Source organism: Anopheles coustani, chromosome 2 (assembly GCF_943734705.1).
Source record: "Anopheles coustani chromosome 2, idAnoCousDA_361_x.2, whole genome shotgun sequence".
NCBI lineage: Eukaryota > Metazoa > Arthropoda > Insecta > Diptera > Culicidae > Anopheles > Anopheles coustani.
The window spans coordinates 13272651-13289123 of NC_071289.1; the positions used below are offsets into that span (position 1 = coordinate 13272651).

The following is a 16473-nucleotide window of genomic DNA, read 5'->3' on the forward strand; positions in this document are numbered from 1 at the left end:
CGACAACCGTAGGAAAATTAAATTGAACCCAAACAGCGCGCCGGCGGTTCACGGTGAGAAGGAAATGGCAGTGGTGTGGATGAAAGACGTCACGTGAACGGTGGGACAAAGTTCGATCTTAATGGAACGGTATTTAAGGCGTAGAATTTGAAGAAATTAATATTTAATTGTAACTTATCCTGGTTTCTTTTTAGTGTAGGTTAAATTTGGTTTATCATTAAAATAAATTCCATTTAAGAGGATTTTTAACACAGATATTGAAATAAAGACAGTTTTACTAGCTGAATGGTCTATTATAATTTGTGAATAATTTGGCTTCATACGCTTTTACTTGATATTTGTCCTTTTCAGGACTAATCTGCTATTAATTATTCGATGGCGTAATTTGCTAGTTTTTAGTCTAGTTCAGCGTTTGAAAGTAGTTCGTCTATATGCCACTAGATGTTGCACCAGGTTGATTAAAAATCTTCTTTTCTCCCATTGTATTCCTCGAAGCTACACTGTTGTTATCAATATAATGTCATGCGATTAAATGGTCAAAGAACTAACGTTTATATAAGATATTAATAACGTTTGTGCTTCAACGATTCAATGGCTTGTCTCAGCCATTATGATGGTCAGTTAACAAATTCTCGGCATTCGTAATTTAAATACACTAAATATCTCCACCTCGACGGCGTGGGTTCGAATCCCAACCGAGACCGGACCTTCCGCTGTACGAGAGGACTGACTATCCACGTACAACAGGGAAACAAGTCTCGTAAGCCCTTACGGGCAGGCATGACCAACAAGGTCGTTACGCCAAGAAGAAGAAGAAATATCTCCAATGCGTTATAAGTACTATAGCATACAAAAGAAAGCGGACGAAGTATTAAACAATTTTAAGAATGAAATCAAACTAGTTTAACTGTTATCCATATATATGCCATAGTACTGACCACTGTGCAGCAGAACTCGCAACGACCATGGAAGCCGCAAAGGTCAGCGAAGTATTTCTTCCTACCCATTTATTTGCCGACGTGCCTTTATCATTAGCCATTGCATCGGCTAGGACGTGCGCACAAGCACACACTCAAACACCACCCTGTCGAAGTCGACCATCTTGCAACACCCTTTCGGCGAATCCGAGTCCCACGTTTTGCGAATGTGACCGGGTGGGGAAAAATAGAGTAAACATGGCGTCTCGCAGCATCCAGCGGATTCAGGTGTGTACGTTTGCGTTGATTAAATGCACAGCCCGTACTCCCCCGAGCACACTCGCCTCGTTGACTTTCATGCTTGATTAATCGCAAACGCAATATTATAAGCACTCCTGCATCGTCCTTTCCTACCCTCAGTTTACCTCGAAGTCAATCATTTATGAGCGAAGGTGTGCAGGGGCAATACACAAATACCCGAAAAATAGTTATTTGCAGCCGGGATTTCGCAAAACCCACCGTCGCCCGTTCGGTTCTTTTCATTTAACCAATCTAATGAAGTCCACCCCGAAACAATCGGGGACCGAAAAGTTAATTTTCCAGCCATCTGCCTAACTGCGCTTAAACGAGCTGACGAGAGTGGATTGATTTCGCGGAACGGCGGGTTTTAATCCAAGCGGCCGAGAGTGGGACAAAAATCGGCCATTCCGGTGGAAGGTTTTTAAAGCAGGGGCGCATACAGGAAGTGGCATACAAAGTCGTCGTTCCGGGGTTTTAGGTTTGCCTTGCTGCATTGTTGTTAGTTTGATAATTGAAGTGTTTAATTAGTGCGCTTTGTGCCGGTGGGCCCGGAATGATTATCATCCGAGGGGTTTTAGAACTACGAGGCCTTCGAGGCTTTTCGAGTATGGTGGAAAAAAGGGGATTTTATCAAATCAATGAGCTGGGATTGGTGTGTTTCGTGGATCGATAAACAAATTAGACAAAATGTGCACCAGACGTGTGATGATTACTTTTCCCAAATTGAGCTTTGATGTATGGACTCATCTATTATGCTAAATTGTAAGCAAAATACAGTCGAAAATGATGAAAGAAAATTAATTTATTTCAATTGTTTTCATTTTGTGTTATTTTGCGATAATAAATAAATGATTTCGCAAATTATTTACATTTTTCTAAACTAAAAATGAACAAATTGTGAATTAATATTACTTGTGTTTGTTAATATTTTTGAACTTATTTGGACATTTTCACACGCATTCCTATTTAAGTTTGGTTGTTTTGGTTACATTTTAAATTGTTCCATCTTTCCCTATGAATTCTTTATCTATATACAGCATTTTCTACCTTCAAGTAAGTTAGTTTCTCATTGCATATTGCATTTTTCATACCCACGGACGCATTGAACTGTTTTTCGTCGTTGTAATCGAGCAGTGCACCGGATTCCTAAACCAGTAGTTCCGTTCTCACGTTTGTGGTTGCGAATGTTGTGGGCTTTGATTTCCCGGTACTACCGGCGCTGCACGGTAGAACCTTCATCATGTCCCCTCGAACAATGGTATCGGATTACTTTAATTTCCGATCGGGCAGGAAGCAGAGCGTACGAACGTTTCGTCCGCTCGTCGCACGGGATCACTTTCTTCCTTGTTCGCTTTCTCCACCTCGTTCGTGCGTGTCCTTTCCAAATCGTTCCCATCGCGTGATTGTTACGCGCTGAAGAAGAAGGAAAAATTACGGAAACTTTAATTGATTAGGAAAATCCCACAAATCAGAAATATAATTATCGCCGAAACGTGAAATCGTTCTCCGGTGCATAGGGATGGAATAAAAAGGGAACTAGATAAAAAACTCATTCCTTCGAAAGATGTACAAAAACATAAAGAAACACACATGAATGCAGATAGCGGCTTATAAATATTTGTTATGAATATTTTTAATCTCTCGCTCTCTCTGCCACTTCGTCTCTTCTTTTCGTGCTGACATCGATATCTTAATCTCTTATGAGTTTAATCCTTCCGGTGGCGTCCGAAAACATTCTTATCCTTTCCCGAGTGTTGCTGCGATTAAAGCAACGATATTTTTTTCTAACATTGTTTGCATTAAAAGATCTCTTTGAAGATTTGATCGCGAAAGGGTCGCATTAGAATGTCTCAATTGCTGACGATCGTTATGACTTTATCGTTCGATATGTGTAACAACTTGTTGGAGTGCTCGACACTTCTTAGGACCTTAGGAGGGAATAGCATTTTTCCCCTTTTTTTTTTGTTCGCTACGCCGTGGCTTTTGTTGGCCCATCAAAATAGGCTTTCTTATGTTCGGAGCAATATCTCTCTCAAATGGGAAAAAAGTGCATCCAACAAGTTCGGCTCAGTGATTGCCCTGCACGAAGTTTTCCCCCCTCGAACAACTCGGGGACCACCAATGCATGGAAAATGTCCATCAGTTCCGGAACAGTTAAAGTGTTCGTGCGTTCGTGTGTGTGTGTGAGTGTGCGTTGTAAATCCGACAAAAGGACACAATAAGCAAGCGTGTACAAACAATTCACACGCCGGGAAATTGTCCCGAAGGGGTAAAAGCCATACCCCAAAACGAGGTAAACACGCGTGTTCGCTTCGGGGGCTTAAAATCGTGTTCCGGGTTGCGCTTGCAAAGGTATGCATTTTTTATTTCCATATCCCAGTTGCTTGTGTTTTTTTTTTGTGTGAAGTAAGGAGAAATGTGTTATGTTTTCCCCCGAGCTAGGAACCATGCCGCATTTGATGCCGTGCCAGTGCGTCAAAGCGAACGCGCCGTCAATGTCCGTCGGCAGGCGATGTTGTTATCAAGATGCATGCATAATTTATTTGCTTATCGATACCCCACGGGACAACATAATAACTCACCTCTCGGCTGCTCCAAAGTGGCGGGAAGTGTCCTTTATTTTCCCTCCAGTTGTTTGGGGTGGAGGAAAATTCCCACGAGCCTCGGCCCAGGGCGGTCCCGGTTCGAATGATTGGAAGAAATTGAAAATGGAATAAAAATAATGGAAGCCTAGTCAATTTTGGCTCGAAACAAGAGGTGATGGAAAACAATTGACTTGTAAATTCAATTGAGTTAATAAGTTTATTTCCAATATGTTGCAGATCCATCCGATTTTTTTTATTTTTCCAAACCAATCAATGCATCTACTTTCTCTCTACGACGCTAGACTTCAACGGGCGAGCCAACCCGAAACCCCTTTCCGGGAGAGATGGGTTTCCTTCGTTTCGGGATGGGATTGATTAATTGGAAGAGTCTACAACAAAACATGCCCTTGTTCGATGTGACAATCATGAGTGGCACTCAGCAGCGGAGAGAAGAGCAGGAAAGTAGAGAGGAAGAGCAGGGAATAGGTGCGGCTAATGTAGTTCAAAGCCGGCGTGAAAAGAGTGTCACAGATTCGGCTCGCTAAATTAATCGAAATTGGATTACGAGACAAAGCGCCACCAGGACGCCCGGGGTCTTTTTTTATGTGTCGTTAAATTAGCCCGCCGAGCCCTTGCTTCCAATTGATGCCATAATGTTGAGTGAACAAGAACGTACAAAAAAAACACACACAACCGAAAGTGTACCGAGAGGCGAAGTGAAAATGCATCTCCCGAGGGCGTTTTGGGGTGAAACAGAGCAAATGGGGAGGAAAAACAAAACAGATTCGGACTCGGGATTATACCTTTCCTTGTTGGGATTGACCCGAGCACCGACCCCGTGCGTTTGCGTTTTACAGTTTTTCATTGTTTCCGACCGGGCGACCTTGTTTTTCTCGGTCGCACCGATCGGACGCACCGGATAAAACAGTGGATAGCTTCCGTTTCTAATTTTTGGCGACACGATACGGAACGAACGGAAGCAGTCGATATCGTAGCCCTAGCTCAACGAAAAGGTTTACTGATCCGCCATGGCATGGGTTTCTTGTTTTAAAGCAATTCTTTTGTTCGAAGGGAAAATTGCGAAAACTGAAATTGTGGGTCGCAGAAAAGCGGAGGTAATCCAATTATGAATTAGATTTATTGCAACCTACAAATACGGTTCGTTGCACGTCAATGGCATGTTGTAAGGTCGGGTTGATAAAACTTTCGAACCAGATTCTTATTAATTATGAAATTGCGTAGAAGAAAGGTGTGACTGAGTTTTTACTGACGTAGCGTCTTAAACGGTTAGGTCTAATGAAGGATTTGTCCCTTACTTTTCAATGTTGCTCGTTATTACATGCAATATCGTTTTTGATTTTTGTAATCGAGCGGTTTATATTTCATTATTTCTAGATTTCCTTCATTTTATCTGATTTTTTCCTAATATTACTTTATGAAAGTAATGGTTTTATGTTAATAAAAGTTTTCTCAAACAGTTTGTAATTGATTACTCTTTGCAACGATCGTAACTAATTTTCAATCTGCCACTCATAGCTTTTTCTATAATGCTTTTGGCAAACAGTTCGTCATCGTTCGGGTGTTTTTGCATTTTCCTAATTGTATTTCTGAAATAAATCTTACGCTAAACGACGGTAAACTCTTTGCCCCGGGTTTGTGTTGTTGACTTTTCGAAACAAAGAAATCTAATGTCTCGAGCAGCGTGTTAGGTTCCACCTTGCTCGCCAACGAAAAGCACCAATTTCAATCAACCTCAACCAGACCCGGGCACCAGCGCATAAAAATGAACATCATTTCGAACGTATCAATCACCTCACGTGTCGGTGGCACGTTTTTGGTGCGGCGCTAAAAAGCTTTTACCGCTGATTACATTGCGCACCCCCCACCGGGAGGCAACCGGGAACGTCATCGCCACAGCGAGCGCCAAGTCCTAGATCCATCGCCTGAGAAACCGACGTTTGGAGTTTGTTTGATGGTGCTGCCGATGCTCGATGTTCCTGTTTTGGCATCGGTTACTTACCGTGAAGATAATTTTGTGCTAGCGCACGTTTTTTCGGAACCGAAACCAATACCGATTTCACGCGTGTTGCTAATTTTTTTTGGAGTTGGTTGACGTGGTTTTGGTGGGTGCTGGTGTCGCACTTCAATTATGCGCCCACCACCCGATGACGCGGCGTTGGAAGTGACCCGCAGTTTTGGGTTTGGGGAACTACATTTCCTACCTTTTCGACTCGTAGGTGTAACCACGAGAGGGAACATTTCGTGCCCGTCGTAAATGGGCATTTAAATGATGGAACCTTCCGGCCTTTCCGTGTTGCGGAAGCATTAGTCCGGCCCGGTGTGCGTATGGCCGGGCGTGTGACTTGCACGACGGAAGTGGTTTGAAGTCACCCAATCGGCGCGGAGGGTGGTTTAGGTCACATTAAGGCTGGAGGCAAGTCATAGCCACGAGACACCTTTTGGTGAATTATGTGACAAAGTCGAGGTGGTGTTTGATATTCCCATAAAATATTAGTATGATCGAAATGATTTTGAATTTGTCGCACGTTGATCGCATAGAAAAGTTTTGTAAAAAGTAAAACAGAATTGTTACACGATTTCGTGTAAAGAGATTGGAAATAATTATTAGGGTCCATAGGGGCACGTTATAAAAAAGATGAACCAATTCTTAAAACAATTTTAAAAATCTTTATTAAGCAAACTTCTAAAATAGAACATTTAAATGTAATGAAAAGATACGAAAGCCAGTGTCGTTCGTTTCTTCCTTCGGTTAATGATCATGGATCGTGCTGGACGGAATGATTGACGTCCCCAGCCGTCCACTGGTGACCAACCTTTACCGGAATTACGTCTGCGCGAATGTGAATCTGCACCGAAACGAAACCGGCCGTTGCCATCCAGCCTTCGTGCAGCGTTCTACCAGCGATTTGGCTGGATGCAAATGAGCGTTCCATCTGCGACCTCACGGGTGACAACAACCGGATTTCGGGACAACTGATCACCAGCCCGACCCTCCTTTCTCCCCCCCCCCCCCCTCCCCTCCCCTCCTTATGCAGCCGGCGCAGCTTTGGCCGCAATTCCGGTCTTCCGGTGAGGCGCTCCTCATGCTTCAGTTCCGATGGCGGTAATGCTGTTGCCCGGTGTATCAGTTTTCCATGCACCGTGCCCTTCCCCTCAAGCCCGCTCTTCGTTACGCCTGGACGCACGGATGCTTGGCGGTGGTTCTGTCGCGAGTGGAATTTGTATTTTTCATGACAGAACGTCGACACGCAACCGATGGGTGATGGCGATGCGTGAACGGGTGCATAAGAGTGGTAGCAGCAGCCAAAGCGGAAGTAGCTTAATATTCCACCATACCGTTAGTTGCTACACAATGCGACACATTTCATGTCTGTAATTTCAATGTGTTTCGGTTTATGGAAAATCTACTTACAATTTTAAATTTGCACGCAAGTTATAATCATGCTCTCTGTTTCAGAACATGGGTAGGAAAGAAGAATTCGAAATAAGTTTTAATTTATGTCAGCACAAAAAGAGAAAAATACTTAATCCGGCGTAAAAGATATGTTGCTTATCATTTTGTTTGACCAAATATCATTTCAAAATGTGCTAAACATTGTTGAGAATTTATTACTTGTGTTTAATTGTAATAAAAAACCTGAGATAGGCAAATTGTTCTATAATCATCCTATTAGTGATCTACCATAGACAGTATTATAAATCTAACGAGAGATAGCTTAACCGGTTTCGTTATTATTACAATAAATGTCTTTTGTTAGACAATCTACTAACTTGACATGGCTATCACTTGTATCATAAAAGGTATACTAATAAGTCCGCTATGGTGAGTAATTACCGTAGCTGGGCGCACAACATCAGATGACGATTTTTTTTCAATCGAAACAAAGCCCACCCAACTCATGGTTTAAAAAAAAAAAACCTCGTTCACATAGACACACAACACGTAATAAATGGCCTACGGCATGCTCTTTCTCTGTCTCGGTAATGGTGTTTAATTAGCATCTGATTTGCAATTGAGTAGAATGGAAATGGAGTGGCAGTTTCATTTGATCCGCATGATAATTAAAAGGCAAATCAAAACCCTCCAGTTATATTTTTTTCTGTATAGATGGTTGGTTTAGCCGACATCGCTTTAGCCGTGCTTCGTTGTGAGATCTCCAACCGGAAGTGGATAGCAAAACGAACATACAGAAAGAGAGGTGGTGAGTCGGGCCGGAAAAGTCATCTGGAAAATTACACCTGTACCAGCGTCCAAGCCTGGTTGATTTTTGGGGTTAGTCAGAATTCGGAGCACGATCGAGCGACGCTTGCGGGTGTGTCGTATATTTGTGGAAAATTCTCTTCGTATGGAAAGAGGGGGGGAAATCACTCGCTCGAATACCTGTCACTTCAGTGGGGAGCAGCCAAGTGACTCATTTCATCGATCGGTAAGGCACGGCGGGGCGACGCGCTGGAAATGATGGTCTACGCTCAACGCATCACTGCTGACCCTTCACTTCCGGCATTGGCAAGGCGGAAGTATTAAATCGGAAGTCACTCTCATTAGAATGTTTTAATGCAACCTTCCCACTCGCTGGGTGGGACAGTCGATGCGAGATTTGGTACAGGTTTTTACTTACGTTGATGAACAATAAAATACCATATACATATATAACTGTTAAAATCTATCTACTTTACTTTGAGTGCAATTTCATCAAATTTGAACTGTAATTAGCTCAATTACAAAATGTTAAATAAGTGGAATTTGGAACAAGTGGAGCACAGAGTTACATCTTATTGGATAACACTTCCAGATTTCCAATTGTTATTCCCAGTATAATTGAATACATGATTTGCATCTATGCAGTACGATCTGATTTTTCATCCCTTTGATCTGGTACTAATTCCTCTCTTGTGTGAAAAGCTCGGCATGGCGTGAATCTAGCTACCGCCTGCTGACTTTTGACAAAACATCTCTCGGTTGGCCACGGGACCCCTTAGGAACCACATTGTCATCAAAACATCAAACCTATAGAATAGTCCTTGGGGTAGAAACATATGTATGGATGCACGAAGGACTGATATTTGAACAGGTGTAAAGCTTTGGTCAATATTACTTTTCGTTTCATCAGTCTGTTATTTTTTTCCAACCCTAACAGAAAAGTAGTTAGTGAATGGGTTTCTTTGTAGTTTTACTGATCGGAAGTGTAGATAAGCAGCAGTTTCGGCTTTTGGAAGAATGTAATAATAATCGTGCATGTACCGTGAGGATAAATTGTAGTAATTGGAGTAATTGTCCATAAGTTAGTGGTGTGAGAATAAAAAAAATTGTGGACAGTTTCCACAGACAATCCCTAATTTCAAATGCTCATGGTATCTATTAACACCCTTTTATTTAAATTTTTATACGGGTGTTCTTTTCAAGAAGAGATATTTTTAAATCTCCTGCTTGTTGTATGTTGAGATTTGATTTTTTTTCCTCAATCTTGATAAGTAATCTAAGATCGTAAAAAGTCAATATTAGCATACTTTTCCCACGACGTTCGACTGCCTCCTTCCCTTCCTCCTTCCCTTTCTTCGCTAGAACACTTCGACCGAGGCGTGAAAAGATGGTCTGATTTCCAATTAATTTAATAATTATCACCCACCACCCGACGCACTCGGGAAGCCCACCTTCTCACCAATAGCGACATCACACGCCCCCTCTTTCCCATCCTTCGAGCGAACCCGGTATGCGATCGATCGCGCCCTAGTTACGATCGGTTGCACCGGACCAGCAACCGCTTTGATGCTGCGACGTCCATCTCGGTCGGTTTTGCGATTGGAAGATTTAGATGATGAGTCAGCGTTCCGAGCAGCCCTGTCCGTCTAGTGCCGTGCCGAGGATGCTGTCAGAAATGCCGCCCTGGGCGTGTTGGATAGGTGATAATCAAAAAATAATAAAATCGAAATTTTTATTTGACTTAACCGTCACGGGGCAGCATTCTTTTTTGATGTGTGGTGGAAGAAAAATAACAGAAGGAAACCGTGTCTTTCTTAGATCAGTTTTGTAGGTTGGATTTACAATACTTTTTTATGTATTTTGATTGTAATGTTTGGTTTTATCATTGGATTTTGAACTGAAATATTTCTCTTGACCCGTTTTGGATTGAAAATATAACACAGACTTTTAAACAGTATAAAAAAGCTGTTATCAAACTAGTATTTGTACTCCTTTCCATCGCTGAACGCAACGACCGTTTCGAGTGAACGTACGGAAGAAAACCGTAAAAAAGGTAAACAAAAATTAAAAACAAGCACACGCCGGAATGGCTTTTCGAAACAGTCCGTCCCCGTTCGCGGCGTGCATGATTTAGTCGATTGCTGGTAATGATGACGCTGCATGGCAAAATGTACAACCCGTTGGCCGAGGCGTGGAGGAGGCTTGCTCGGGAGGCATCGAATCGGACCACCATTGAAAGGGTGGATGGATGGAAGGTCGGCGGTCCACTGCGAGGCGGCCTTCGGAGGAAAGGTGTCAGAAAGAGGAGTTTTCTGGTGTCGGATCGTGAGCGGCGGGAAGAACTGCATGCCCGGAGAAGAAACTAGCCTTAAGTGCGCGAGAGACGATAGCGTCGTCGAAATGGTGCGCTCCGAGGGAGGAGAAAATAAGGAGGACTCGGGTGGCACGGAAGGCCCGGGGGGACTGCGATAAATAAACCGCTTGGCGGGGTTCTCGCGGGCTAGCAGGCCGTCGGTCGGAAAAAGAGACAAGTCATTTCCAATAATTATTTCACGTGTAATCATTATTTAATCAATATTACACACCGTATAAAACAGGCCCAACACGTAAACCATCAAAGCGCTCGGGCGACCCGACGTCGATGTTTGATTTGTTCACCATGGCACCGGGGCGATGCATGCGGTCAGGCCTCCCGGAGGGGGTGTGGCGCACAGGAAAGGCTTCCAACGAGGCGGCCGACTACCCGACTACCCGATGTGGCACCGCCAGCTTCCCTCGGTGCAGAAATCAGTTTTCCACCGCGTTTCGTTCGAACGGAACGTCGCGCGCAATCATTCCGGCCATTTCGATGCGCCCGAGCCCCCTCACCGGGATCTCTCGATGGCCTCTTTCTCTCTCTTCCTTCCCTTTCTCCGGCCGCGGTTCGATCCATTCGATTGCCTGATTGGACAGTTTCAACCGTAACCTATCAAAAGTGGAATAGCCCGAGCCCTCGAAAATGAGCTTCGCCGGGTCAATACCGGTACTCTGCCTGTTACCGGGCTATTTAAGGTTCGCATCGAAAATGGTGATGGTACCGGTACACGCGGTACCATGTACGGTATGGTTTAACGCTACTTTTGGGAGTAAACAATCCACTTCGGCATGCCACGGGCTTTTATTCGGATTGGAAGCGGAAGGTAATTAGCTGAGGGGAAAACAAACAGGATTCAAACTGGTTTGCAAAAACTAGGACTGGTTTCTACTATGTCCAATAGTGTCGAAAAATGATCGATACTTATCTTCACCATTTTATTCTTTTACTTTGAATATTTGACGGCCTTTTCATATGGTCATGAAAATATACTCCAATAAAACCGTTGCATAAATTTATCATGCTGCTCAACTAATCTTTCCGCAAGCGACGAACCATTTTCGCGGCGCACATTTTTTCCGCATCATTACGATTCATTTTGTTTCACGCTAGAACCATGGAAAATCCGATTCGCAACGATTGACTGAAACACGTGCGACGTACTCGACTGCACGTGCGGTGAGCATACATATGCTTGAGTGAGTTTGTTCCAATAGCGACTTTGTTTGTATTATGCTGCCTTAGGAAGGGACAAGTTGCTGTTGTGATTAAATTCTCCTTCTTTTCATATATATTTAGAAGAAACGCAGCAACGTTTTCCGTCAAGTAACTCTATGCAAAGTAAGTAACTTCACAGTGATAATTATCATCCTTTAATTTGAATACTAAACCTCGCAAGAAGAAGAAATCGGGAGAAACATGACGATTGCTGATTGATCATCGGCCGCATCGGTGATGGACTATCAATACTGGAAAACAATTTATACCTTACATGGCGCGCCTGAGCGAAGCTATTCCCGTGCCTTCGTTCAATGTAACGTTTTATCATCAATCCTGAAGACGTTATTTTTCTTTTCTCAGCTTTTCTCTCCACATACTTACCTTCTGCTTTTCGCATTCCTCACTGGTGGCAAGGGCACTTCCAGCAAGAGGCCCACGCCGCTTCCTCATTACCGACTTATTAGTTTATTTAAGCGTGACAAAATTAATGGTATTTCTCATTTTAATTTGTGATGTTGATTGAGAGAAAATTACTTTTAGCATTTTTTGCTTTCGTTTTACGTTTGCGATGGCTACGTCTTCCCTTTTCCCGCCCTTGAAGGTACGTTTGAAGGTTTTTTGCGCTGGTTGCTGAAAAAGTTCGAGGTCGAGCGAATGTAAGATGTAAAAGCATTTTTCGTTCGTTTTATGCGACATTAAACGCAATCTAATCTGTTTCTGAACTCTTTTTGATTCAAAAATATTTTAGCAGGCCATGGAAACACAACGGCAACAAACGTAAACAAACAAGGATCCAGTGTGGTTTGACAATTAGCATGTACACATTGGAAATGTCAAAATAATCCTTGCGAAGCGGTCCATCGTGCACATGAAGGAAATAAACTCAATTAGGAAGGAATACTACACTTCAATTGTGTTCTTTGAGTGGATAACGAAAATCGTACATTTTGGTAAGTAATATGCTGACTCTTGTTGAAAAAACAAATTCATCAAATGTTTTTTTCGTTTCTTTTTCCTTACTAGACGCTATTTGCATAGTGTACACTAAAGCACAATCAATTGCGAATCTTTATTTAAACATGTTCGGGCAGATGATAAGGAGCGTTTACCCAGGACGTGTGCTATATTCCACGGTAACGGCCAACAGTTTGATGCAGAAGCTCGATGAGTTTCGCACATCGGAACAAAACCCTGTAAACCACGACCGCACTGCTTTGAGCCGATTCTACACCGTGCCAGTGGAAGTATACCGACAAATATTTGCCCATCGTGGCGTACCGAAGAACTTCGAGAAGCAGGTTAAAACTTTTAACGAGTGTTGCCTCATGGTTCGGCAGCCGGCGGTGGAAATAATGGAGCACCTGCAGCGAAACGATTTCGATCGTCCGGTAAACCGATTCGTGCTGTACGGAGAGGATGGTGCTGGAAAGTCACTCACGCTGACCCACTTGTTGCACTACGGTTATCAACAGCAATATGTCCTGGTGCACGTTCCTTGGGTGCCAAACTGGATGAGAAGAGGTCTAGGAACGGACAACGTAAGGACGATCGATGGTGCAACGGATTTGCCATTGGTTGGAGCCGCTTGGTTGGTGCATTTCAAGCGCCAAAATGGGCCACTTCTGAACCGACTCGGTCTCACAGTGAGCAGCGATTACGTTTGGTCTAAGCGTGAAACGACTCCGGCCGGTTCATCGCTTGTTGGCCTCGTCGAGCACGGGATTCGTCGGGCAAAATTTGCCAGCGACATTATCGCAGCCCTCCTGCACGAGCTCAAGCTACACTCTTGCTCGGGCCAGGTGAAAACCATGGTAATGATTGATGGTTTCAATGCATTTTTCCATCCGGACACACGCATCCCGTTTGCAAATCCCTTCTTGGACATCACGCGCAACGATTGGACCAACGGTGTGTGTGTGCTGACGGTCGATCGCCTTGCGCAAATCGAACACTGGACGTCATCCTGTCTGCCAAAGAGTTTGCTGCATCGCGAGGGCTTCGAGCATCTCGACCCGTTTGTGCCAATCCGTGTGGATTCCTACAACGAAGCTGAATACGAGAGCTGCATACAATACTATCTTGATCGCAAGTGGATCCAGGAGCACAAACCAGGATTCAACGAGGAGCTAAAACTGCTGAGCTGCCGGAACCCGTTTCAACTGATGCGCCTATGCTCGTCACTGTAAAATAGATCGTATAGAATATAATTTTCAGAACATACAGACTCCAATCTCAAGACCCCATTTACGCTAGAAATGATCCTCATTGGAAAGTATGGTTTTCCACCGACTGTCAAACAAACAAGAACCTCGTGTGGCGGTTTCTTAGATCCTTTCCTCCGCCAATTAAATGACTTTAAATGTCTAATTAAAGCATAACACTCCCATCTTTCCATGATGTTTTCAATTTTCTTCGGCAGAATAAATTCTGCTGCCGTTGTTCCTGCTGTTACCTAACCTTCTGTTCATCATCGTGTTGTATCATAATAACAGTGTTTATGAAGCACATTTTCGAGCTCCGAAACCGTGTCAAAACATCGTTACGCACCTTTCCCCGGTAGGAGATATTTCTAAGGATGCTCGAGGACCAATTTTCCGACCCGATTCCACTGCTCACGTCGACCATATGGAATCGGGGCCGGTCGATCGGTCAATTATACGGTTACTTTACGGAAGCGCGTCCCGGGACCCACGATCGCACACCCTGGGTGGTGGTAACATTTGTTTGAGCTGCGTTGCACTTTTCTTTTGGCTGAAGAAAATTACATCCACACACATCTTGGAGGAAGAACGAAGGTCATATAATCTCATCCCTCGGTTGGCAACAGGTTTGCCGAAGGGTTTCTAAAGACCATTGTTATTGGAATTCGCTCGAAGTGGAACAGTCAAGGTGGTAGATTTTGGTAGACCTTTTCCCAAATCCGATTGATCCGGAAGACCTCCCCTGTTAGCTGGAATACTGAGTTCCGTTGACCATTTTGGGAGGGAACATTATCTCTAACAGGTGTCTATCTATAATCGTTCTCGAAAGACTTCCATTAAATTTCAAGATTTTCAATTCCGGTCAACATTAAACATGAAAGTGAATCTCAGCAACTCTCTTGAACTTTTCCACGGATTTCAAGCCCAAGGAAAGCGACCGACGTGTTGGGCCTGCACACGAAAATGACTTTAATGCACATGCTGCGTCTCGTTCGCCTTTGGCCGGCTTGCGGCTTGCACTCCGGTGCGGCCCTTTGATATCGGCGACACGAATTCGACTTTGATAGGCTGGCCTGCGCCTTGCAGTGATGCAGCGATGATGGACAGCTAGATAATGAAAGGAAGCCATAATTGATTGCGTTGCGGTTGCACTGCGGTCGAATGGATATACGCCGCCGTTACCACGGTGACCCAAACCTGCACCGGGGGCGCACTTCTAGCCGGGCATTTGTTTCGCCCGGGTCGTGTTTGCGGACGGTGCGGTCGGATGAATCTCTGATGGCCGGTCCGGCGCAAGCGGGCGCAACCGCATCGGGATCCTTCCGAAAGCGCTTAATTAGCTAAATCAATTTAATTGGTGTCTTTTTATGTTCCGGACGTAGACGCGAACGAAGGACGGAAATCTTGGCCAGTGGGAAGGATCTTTTGGTTTGGGCGTGTGTGGTTTGTGCGGTTGTGGCATGGAAGACTCCAAGATTCGGAAATGAATTAGCGGGTGCATGTTGTTTCTAACAATAGAATGGTTCTGAACACTGTTTATTGTGAGGTTGTGTCTCGCTTGAGTGAGACCGTGGAAGATTATGCTGGAACGAAAAAAAACTAATAAATATTCAGAAGTATGTAGCTGGCAGCAAATAAAACTTGAGTTTTTCTACCAAACTGTTTCTGTTTTAAATTACCAAACATATTCTGGCGCTTTCTTCGGAGAAAACCGAAATCTTTCCTAAATCCAACCGCTTTGCTTAGTCTCGTGTGGTGGAACCTTTTTTTAAGCCTTCTATTCAATGCGCAAAAACCGCTCAACCCGCCTCAGTACGGGCTGAAATCGTTCAAAACCACTTCGCAAAAGAAAATGAAGTGCAAAAAAAAACTTTTGTAAAATCAACCCACTCAGCAGGTTTTTTTTCGGCTGCGGTCCAACATGCGCACACCGTATATGCGCACACGGGAGCGTATGTTGAGATAAAAATAAATTACAATAATCCATAAACCCACATTAGAAAATCATCCTTCAACGTCCCATTCATGGATTACGGTAATCACACCACACTTACACACACACACACATTCACACCGCCGGGCGATGTGCGCTAATGACGGTGACCCGGGTGCCCGGGGAAAGCGGCATCCAGGGGCCGGTCGGAGCCAGGTGAACCGTAGATTGCACCTCCCACATGCGGGCTCATATGTCGGAATGGTTGGCCGGCGGCACCTCATTAGAGTTTTATGGGTTATTTAAGGGGCAGCTCGGGAGAAACGGAGCAGCAACTGAAAGATGAAAAATGTATCTCCGCTGCGCGCGGTTAAGAAGCAAACAATTGAATTTTGAGCCGCAGCCGAAACAAAGGACTTCCCGAGCCCGGGCGCACGGCTCCTGGGTGTGGGATGCCTTGCGATGCCTCCGCCGATGCTGCCCGAGGATCGGATGAAGATCACGGTGAAGCTGTGTTTGCGATAGTGGCATGCTGCGCTCGGGCTGTTGATCTTGAGCGTCGGGTGCACCTTGGTATGGATTGAGACGCATATGCTTTGTCTGTGGAAGGATCGGATCGTGTTCATATGCGGATGCTTTTGGAAGGAACAGTGACGTGTATGTTAAGCAGTTCGTAGAACCGATTGATGCTTTGAGCAGTGAAAAAATAAAGACGTACATCTAATCCGCTTGCAAGAGGTT

At 44.2% G+C, this 16473-nt stretch overlaps 1 protein-coding gene across 1 annotated transcript; it reads left to right on the top strand.

Moving 5' to 3' along the window:
* The first annotated feature begins 12689 nt into the window (after positions 1 to 12689).
* Positions 12690 to 13784, top strand: LOC131261908 (small ribosomal subunit protein mS29-like). The gene has a single exon (XM_058263766.1). The coding sequence runs from the start codon at positions 12690 to 12692 to the stop codon at positions 13782 to 13784; it is 1095 nt and encodes a 364-aa protein (XP_058119749.1).
* The last annotated feature ends 2689 nt before the right edge of the window (positions 13785 to 16473 follow it).